A 9550-nucleotide genomic window follows, 5' to 3' on the forward strand; every position below is an offset into this window, starting at 1 on the left:
TGCTTCGACGAACAAGGGTATGCAGGTGTCTCTATAGTGTGCTGACTTTAGTCCTGACATATACATGGAAAAGTGGTATAGCTGAATCATACAGTAGTTCTACTTTTAGGTTTCTGAGAAACCTCAGGACTGATTTCCATGGGGGCTTTGATAATTTACACTATTCCCAGAATGCAGGAAATTAACAAGAGGTCCTCGACTTACCAGGGATCGTGGAGGGAAAGTGCTGGGCCTACCACAGATACACCCTCAATACCTAAAGAGAGGTGGTGAAATTCTGGTATCAAGCTGGCCTTTTTGTGGCACTTACCCAAGTCAACAATGATCAAGTGCAGACATTATACAAAAATACAAGATGTGACCTTCCTTAACCAGGGAGAAGTAAAACTGCTGGCTTAGTTCAAGGTCAGCTTCCAATTTTTTTTTCTTTTCTTTTAGATCTCATTTAATGGGAAATAAATAATTTTACATAAGATTGATGACGATTGCACAATTATACTTTACATGAGCTTTTTGACCACTGATAGCCTCCTATGAATTACCTATCATACCTTTGCCCATTTTGCCCATAGCTTATGTTATGTATCTTATGACATTAGTTTTTTAATGTTCAGTTTCTATTGTGGCATAATCCATGTTATAAATATTGCCCTTGTAAAGTATAAAATTTGGTGGTTTTGAGTTTGTCACCTGTGGCCACTGAAGTCTCTGATTAAGCTCAGTGATCAACTACATGGCTTCCTTAAATGCCTAGGACCACCATCTCCCAGCCTTTGCTGAGGGCTTTGTGTTTGTTTTAGGTCCTGCCTTGATGCTTAGGGAAGTGGTTTAAGTGAAGCCTTAACCTTCACTTCCTGTGTGAAGCTTGGAGTCTCAAGGTCAGCCAGAGGAGAGAGCTGAGAGTATTCTTTGCTCTTTCCTGAGCATGTCCACAATGCTAGGGAGTGTATGAAAACATGGAGCTTTCTAGAGTCCTAGAAATAGTCATGTTAAGATATATATTAGGCCAGGCACAGTGGTGCATGCCTGTGATCCTGGCAATTCAGGAGACTGAGGCAGGAGGTTCCCAAGTTCAAGCCAGTCTGGGCAATTTAGTGAGACGCTGTCTCAAAATAAAAAGAGTTGAGGATGTAGCTCAGTGGTACAGCACCCTTGGGTTCAATCCCCAGTACCCTCACCCGCCAACAGAGATATATTTCAGGAATATAAATCTCAGGTGAAAAAAAAAAAACCAAGTTCAGAACAGAATGTATTTTGCTCCATTTTAAAAAGTGGAAGGATAAGCCAAAAATGAATAAATATGCTTATCATGGGCTTGGGGTGTGAAAGAATATAGAAAATAGAAATGAAGGCTAGACATCTTTGAATGTGCCTATCTTGTGTATTTGACTTTGAAATCATGTAAATAGTTTTCTTAAATACAATATAAGCAAATTAAAAATCGATTCTTTAACATCAAAATGAAACAAAAATGTTTTTTTAAGTTGGTAGCTGAAACAAATGGAAATAAATTATTGCAATTGACTTTACAGTAATTTAGTGTACATTCCTACTATGTATGGATTTGAGGGAAACCGTATGTGGGGCCCAAATTGCGTGGAGGCCCCCATGGTCTACCTAGCCTGGACCCAGACTTTGACTTAGAGAAGTGATTCTTAAAATTTGGTTCTCCAAACAACATCTTTAACAGTACTGGGAAATTCTTAGGCTCCAACTAAGATTGCTCTAAAAATTGAATTTATTAATCTAGAACCAGTGAACATTTTGTAACTCAATGCATGTAGGTAAATTTCATCAGTGGCTGCTAAAACAAAAAGGTGAATAGCTGACAAGGAAATTTATAATGATTGGAAAAGTCTGACAATAGCTGGACCAAACATAGAAGTCTGAAAATGCTGAAAAGAATATGTGGCTCACTGATGTGATGCAGTAGGAAGTCACAATTATGAAATAGTCTTCCTAAAAAAATAAATTTGAATGCAAACTTTTACATCTAGAATATAAAAAATTTAAGCAACATCTATGATGCAGAAAAACAGGTTAAACAAATCTAGGAGGTTTGTCTAGACGACAAGCAACATGATATCTTCAACAAATAAACTGAATGGTGATAAAAACAAAAGAGTAAGTTAGAACACTTATTCAAGTTTGGGTTCAAACGAGTCAATTATAAAGAGACATGGGTGGGGAAATTAAACACTGACTGGACAGTCTATAACATTAAGGAATAATTACTCATTTTAACTGTGTTAATTATATTGGGTATACTTTTTAAAGTCATCTTCTAAAGATACTAATGAAGTATCGACAGGCAAAATGATATGCTACCTAGGATTCATTTCAATATAATAATTTGTAGTGTTTGTTAGGTGGTGGGGGGTTGGGGGAGTGAGGATAAGGAATGTTGTCTCCTAGAATTTATAATTCTTTTGCAGATATTCAACATTTGAAGGCCCTGTTTATGTTTGGAGAGTCTCTGCCTTACCATGCCAAGGTGGTTTCCCATACTGAAGTAGTTGAAAATACTGGCTACAGGCCCTCCTAACACCATTTGCAGTTAGGGTACAGGAACAAGACATAGACTACCTCAAACATAAGCATATTCTGGTCTTTAGCTAAGCAGACTGGTGGCAGTGGGGGCAGGAGCTGTGGTTCTAGTAGCAGCATTTGATAGTACCCATCAGAGATGGTGGGGTGTGGCCTCTGGTGTCTGAGCAAAGAAGTGGTCATGGAGTTTCAAGTGGACACCTGCAGCTGGGTCATCACTCTGGCTAAGCAAATTTAGGCTATGCCCTCTGGGAGACCCTGGCTCCTCTGGATATTTTATCTGCAAGTCATTTCTTTCTCATCCCTTAAAAAGAACTTCCACGGATTCTCATCAGATGTCTACCTAACCCCAGCATCTGTCCCATGCCTCCCACCATCCCCTCAATTAATATAAGTGAAATTTATTTACTTTATGTACTTAGGAAAGCCACTCCCCCCCCCCCCCCCCCCCCCCCCCCCCCCCCCCCCCCCCCCCCCCCCCCCNCCCCCCTCCCCCCTCCCCCCTTGTATCCACGCCTGCCACAGCCATCCCCACTTGCCTTTTCAGTCTCACGTCTCCCTTTTTCCATAATCACCCCTTGTTCATGTTGCCTCTTGAGCTTCAACCAGAATCGTGAACCAAAATGAGCTCTTTTCTTTATAACCTAGTTTATAGTATTGTATTATCAGCAACACAAAACAGACTAATACAGAAAATTGGTTCAGAGGAGTGAAGTCGTTACCATAACTCTTCAAGAACATGAAGGCAGCTTTGGAATTGGATAATAGAAGTTGGAAGAATTTGGAGTAGTAGGCTAGAAAAGGCTTGTAAGGCTGTATGCAGAATATTACAGGCAATTCTATGGAGAAGTCAGAAGATGAGGAGACTAAGGAACTTGTCTCAGATGGAAATGAGGATCAATTGGTAGTTAGAAAATAGGTCATCCCAGTTAGACCATTACAAAGAACATAGCTGCATCGTTTCCATGCTCTAGAGCTTTATGGAAGGCCAAATTTACAGGATATGATCTAAGATATGTGTGAAAGAAATGTCTGAATGGCAAAGCATTCAGGCTGTGGCATGGGTATATTTGCTATTAATGGCATTTACAGAGAGACTTGAGAGTGAAAGGGCACAGAGCAGAAAGATTTGGAAACTTTGCAGCCTGGCAAAGATGCATCTTTGGGAGAGGATGGCGTGGCCATATATCAGCCTCCTAAAGAGATCAACAGGAATGCTGAGAATCAGGACCATCTGGAAAAGCCCTTAAGGGTATATTAGAAATCTTTAAGGCTGCCCGTTCCATCAGACGCCCAGAGGCCTTCTTGGACAAAGCTGTTCGGGAATTGAGTCCAGGCCACTTTCCATGGACTTGGGATTTCTTTCTCAGCTCACAGTCATGGTTCAAGTGGGCCCAGGTACAGCTCATGCCTGAAGTCCACCTTGGCAGCCACGGGATGCTGGTTTTGCAGGTATGCAGAAGGCAAGAGCTGTGGGGTCACGGCAGCTTTCACCGAAATTTCAAAGGAAAGTCTGGAAGGTCAGAAAGAGGTTTGACAAAGGACAGAGGTGGCTTCAGTGGGGCCAATGCCTAGTGGAGCCATGGCGGCGGAGTTGCAGTGGAGATTCTCGAAAGAATTCCCAGCTCCCACCATTATTGGAATCTTGATTTATTTTTATTTGCTTAATAGACTTTTAAGAATTATTTATCTTTTAGGATGGTGCTGTTTAGGACCAGAGAATCAAAATCTTTATAAGGAAAACAAAATCTATAAATACAATTCGGAACATTTAAAATTACTTAATGAAAACTAAATTTATAAGTGAATCTACACACAACCTACAGGTTCTTAAAAGAAATTGTTAAAAGTTTCAGATTTGGGAGTAGAATAAGAAAGCCCCTATCAAAATGAACTTTTGAAAATGAATTTAAAGGAGTAGAAAGCATCCTTGTATTTTTATCCTCCTCTGGCAGCTTTAGCCTAGGGGAGAAAGTAGATATTCTGTCATTCACAGCAAACTGAGTGCAGACTTTGAAGAAATTCTTAAATAATTGCTTGGAGCCACAGGACCAATAGCCTCAGGCTTTAAGTTTTGGATTGGAGGAACTAATGGCCTACTCCCTGTTACAGGAGGCTTTCAATGCCTATATTTGCAGTGTTTTCAGATAACTTTATTTGACTGTTATCTGAGGGATAATGCAAGCCGACATTCCCTACTGAGATTAAAGATATGGTTTCTGTAGGCTGGGAGTGATGGGATCTCTCTTCCTCTCTAGTGTTGTGGATTCTGTTGCTCCACATCAGGAGGCTCTCCTCTCTTTACATCCATATCATAAAGCCCTTCTTCTCTTAATGACTTCAGGACAGTTCTGGGGGGCTGTTTTCGCTGGTGTTCAAGTGTGGAGGAATTGAGCTGTGAGGAACTCAAGTCCCAACTTGGTGAGGGTCTCTCTCTTTTCTCCTTTCAGTGGGTGTTATTTCTCTAGCACTGTTGGACAGTCTTCTAGGGAGACTCAGAGATGACTTTTCTGGTGACCTCCTTTATCAACCAGATTCCTACATGGCCCTCGCTTGTACTGCACAGGGTTCAGGTATCTCAAAGCAGTGTGCTGCTACCAGGTGGAACCCGGTCTCAATCCTGTACAAAGCCTCCCACAGGCCTGTGCCTGATAATAAATATCCATCTCCCTGGTCTGAGTCTTCTCACTTTCTCCTCTCCCTACATCCATATCCCCTCATGAACCATGTAGATTAAGCTTCCACAACCAAAGAATCAAATCATCTTTCTGTTTTTAGGATCTCTTTATTATGACAGAATCACGGAGGGTGGGGGATTAAGGAAGCTCAGCCTCTAGAAGCAATGTCAGATTACCCTTCCTGGGGTATGAACTGCAAAAGATAACTCATTGCAAAAGATATTAATACTCGTTGCAAAAATATTCTGAGTGTCTTCTTAATTATTCTCATTATTGCTTTGTGTATATTGTGCCTGTGTGTAATATATTTCATGTGTGATGTATTTGTGTATATTGTGCATGTCTGTAATATATTTCAAGGCCTAGGAAGTCTGGAAAAGAATGATTTTTCAAAAGACCTGTTCAGGAAACAGGCTATTCTCCAGCCAATAAAAGAAAAGCTATAGGAAGCCAGAGGAGGAAATCATAGAACCCACTTCCTGGCAAATGCACAAGGGTCCATGAGTTAGGAGAGCAACATAGAAACGCCTGCAGGGACCCTGAGAATGTGGGAGCTGAGCCAGCCTGGGAGTAGGGTACTGGTTCAATTTCATGCTGAGGAAGCAAAGCAAAGTTCATGAGGCATTTGAGGGCAGGGACCCTGGTTCTGGTGTTCATCACTCATCTCCATTTCCTCGAACTCACAGTCCACTCCATTACCCATTTACCCATCCTCTTCTCCAGCCACATGCAAAGCCACTCATTACTGTCTTATGTCCAGGGCCACTTTCACAGAGGCACATAGTTCCACTGGTTCCAGTCACAGGGCATGGGGATATTACCCAGCCTGAGGGTCACTTGTTGTGTGATGTGGTTGGCCTTGTCCACATGAGCATACATGGGGAAGCCAAGTTTTCCCAGAGTCTGGATCTGGCATCTGGCGATGTGATAAAGGAGACTTTGACCTCGGTACTCAGGCACAGTAGCTCCTATTCGCAGCTCTCCAGTCTGGTCCATCATGGTCCAGCTCACAGGGGTCCCCTCAGGCCCCAGCAGACAGAAGCTGGGGAAGGTCCGGATACAGCGCTCAATGAATCTCTGACTTCTTTCATTGCCACCAAAATACCAGAATTTATTCACCAAGGCAGCATGGGTAATATCCAGGGTTGAGTATTTAAACATCTCTTGGTCGCTATTAAGAACAAGGGAAAAGACCAATCCTTATTGTCACACACATTGTGAAACATTTCGTTTCCCCTCAAATTGTCCTGAGAGGCAAACAGAAGCCTATCTAAAGTCATAGCCAGACTGCTGGTTCCTATCAAAACTGCTTGTGTGGCTTGGCTTGATCAGTTAATCTCTCACTTTCTCCTTTTTCTCATCTGATGACTAGAGATGATAAACACACCTCCTTAGAAAATCACCATTAGGCTTCAATGAGCCAGTGTTTATTGGTGATTAGATCCAGCACCAGGCAGATAAAAATTATTTACAGTGTTTCATTTGGTTTTGTCTATAACCCTGCAAGGTAGTTAGCTCAGGTGTGATTATCCCCATTTGACATAGAAAAGTGGCATAGAAAATTTGCTAGCAAACAGGAAAGTCTCTGTTTAGAATTGTGGAACCTTAGAATGTTGGTGTCTGAGGACCTTGGCTATTGTGTTGAACAAATGAGAAAGTGTAGTCCCGAGAAGGACACCATGTTATAGAACATATAAGTCTGAAGATTTCTACAGTGTGTAAAGGGGCCAGGGGAACATGCTGGAAAGAGCCCTGGATGAGGGACTAGAAGATCTATTCTCAAGCTCCAGTTATGTCCTTCACCGTCCACATGGCGAGCAACCACTCCATCATCAGCACCTGCTTTCCATGGAGAAAATGAAAGTTATGCCTCCTTCCTGTCTATCTCAAAGGGTCACGAGGATCCTTTGAGACTTTAGACATGGAGGTGCTTTATAGGTTGTAATGTCCTTTACTAAGTGAGTAAAACTTTTCCTGACACAAAAGCTCAGAAGGCCATAGGGCTGAGAATCTCGAGATCAAATCTCCACTCAAAACTTTTAATTCTATTCTCAATTACACTAAAAATTCAGTGGGAAAGAATAGATGATTTGTTCAAATTATTCTTATTGGAACCCATTTGTTTCATGAAGTGAATTCATTAAACATACTAAGCACCCACTATATGCCAGGTACTATATGAGCTGATGAGAATCTATCAGTGAACAACAGAGGGTGAGATTCCTGCTCCTATAGGATTTGCAATATTGTTGGGGTAGGATTTAAACAGCAAATAAGTCAACTAGCCAATATTAAATAATCATAAGCACAACGAAGAAAACAAAACTGGGTCACGTGTGCAGAATAACTGGGAAGTGACTTGACTAACGGGGGTGGGGAGAGCGGTGAATAGTCTTGGATAACAAAAGAAATCCTGGGTGTAAATATTGGGTGGGTGAGAGAGAGACATTTCAGAGAGAAGAGCTAATTCAAAGGGCCTGAGCTTGTGATGATCAAGTAGGAAGAGTTCAATAAAAATTACAGGAGACCATTATTATGAACTAAGTTTTGCACTGGGCTCCACAGATCAGATTAAAAACCAAAAATATGATCACTAGTACTAAAGTTCCAGGTCACCAAACCTAGAACAAATTGTTATCTGATCTCAGTGGAGAGAGAGAGTAGTAACCACCAATTTTTCATACAGCTGGATTTCAATGGCTTTAATATTTACAAAAAGTCACCTGATGTTAACCAGATATTTTTCTATTGTTTTGTCTCCCTATGCCTACCTTACAAGGAAAACAATTTTGAAATGAGCCAATCTGCTTTTTGTTCTTTGTTTCTGCTTTCTTGAAATCTTCTCTGTCTAGAAAACCAACCTCTTCAGTCTACCCCATTGGAACACTTACTCTGTTTTGTAGAACAAGAGGTTGCTCGATTCCAGAACCACAAATAAAGGTCAATTAATATCTTTAAACTAAATTTTTTTTGTTGCAATTTTATTTTTTGACAAGAGGTAGGCCAGGGTTGTTGGAGGAAATAAACAAGAGGAGAGCTCTGAAAGGAAATGGATACCGGCTCTTACAGGGCTGAGAAAGAGTTCAGAAGTATTTCAAGATGAGATGGAAAGTATTGGGAATCTTTTAAGCAGGAGAGGCACGTGGTTTTATTTAAATTTTAAAAAGCTGACTTAGGCTACTTTGCAGAAAACAGACCCACGGGGGTCAGAACAAAAGCTGGGAGAGAAGTTGGAAAGGATAGCAGGTTAAATGGTAGTCCCTCAAAAAGGTACCTTCACCTGGCACTTGTGCATGTGATCTTGTTTACAAGAATCATCTTTGAAGATATAAGGATCCTTAAGTTGAGAATCTCAATATGAAATTGTCCTGATTAGCCTGTGGATTATCAATCCAATGGCAAGTGTCCTTAGACAAAAGAGGAGAAGACACACAGAGGAGAATGCCAAGTGACAGTGATTGTTTCGTGACCACAGCGATGCAACATCTAGACAGAGGCATCAGAAGTTGGTGGAGGAAAGGAAGGACTCTCTTCTGTGGACCTGAGAGGGGGAATGGCCCTGCTCACACCTTGATTTGTGACTTCTAGATTTCATAGCCATGAGAGAATGAAATTCTGTTGTTTGAAGCCCCTTCCAGTTTGTGTTAATATTTTTGACAGTCCTGGAACCCTAACACAGGAGACAACTTCAGTGGTGACAACTGAATGGTGCAGCTTGGCTCCTATCAGACTTACAGGGACTTGGATTTGTCACCATCGGGAGATGCGTTCTTTCCATCCAGCAGCGAAGGAGCCAGTTTCTTTGCTGTGTCATGTACCATGTAGAGAAAGCATTGTGTGTGCTTGACTTGGCCCGAATGAATGGCTACAAGGTTTTTTATCACCTTATCCAGGCTGGCCTGTAAGCCTAGATGGGGGAAAGCAAGGCATCATATGAGATTTCATCCTCCATTGATGTTTGGGAAAAACTGCTCAAAGGAGTCGGAAGGTATGTGGACAGAATTAACAAATCACCTGTTCAGTCATGATATAGGCGTTACATGAAAACAGTTACATCACTCTCATATATTTTATTTTTATTTTTTTTATTTTTTATTTTTTCTAAATTTTTTATTGTTGGCTGTTCAAAACATTGCATAATTCTTGATATATCATATTTCACACTTTGATTCAAGTGGGTTATGAGCTCCCATTTTTACCCCATATACAGATTGCAGAATCACATCAGTTACACATCCATTGATTTACATATTGCCATACTAGTGTCTGTTGTGTTCTGCTGCCTTTCCTATCCTCTACTATCCCCCCTCCCCTCCCCTCCCCTC

The 9550-nt window shown here is 41.2% G+C and overlaps 1 protein-coding gene across 3 annotated transcripts in view; it reads right to left on the minus strand.

The window, feature by feature from the left end:
* Positions 1 to 5312: 5312 nt before the first annotated feature.
* LOC107135854 (glycine N-acyltransferase-like protein Keg1) overlaps positions 5313 to 9550 on the minus strand; it is a 21094-nt gene continuing 16856 nt past the window's right edge. For all 3 annotated transcript variants that reach the window (XM_015477984.2, XM_015477983.2, XM_048788891.1), the window contains 2 exons: positions 8961 to 9132; positions 5313 to 6396 (listed from right to left, as the gene is read on the minus strand). In XM_015477984.2, coding sequence (XP_015333470.1) covers positions 5994 to 6396; positions 8961 to 9132 — 575 coding nt within the window. In that variant the 3' untranslated portion in view covers positions 5313 to 5993. The remainder of the gene's footprint in view (positions 6397 to 8960; positions 9133 to 9550) is intronic.

Source organism: Marmota marmota, unplaced genomic scaffold, assembly GCF_001458135.2.
Source record: "Marmota marmota marmota unplaced genomic scaffold, marMar, whole genome shotgun sequence".
Classification (NCBI taxonomy): Eukaryota; Metazoa; Chordata; class Mammalia; order Rodentia; family Sciuridae; genus Marmota; species Marmota marmota.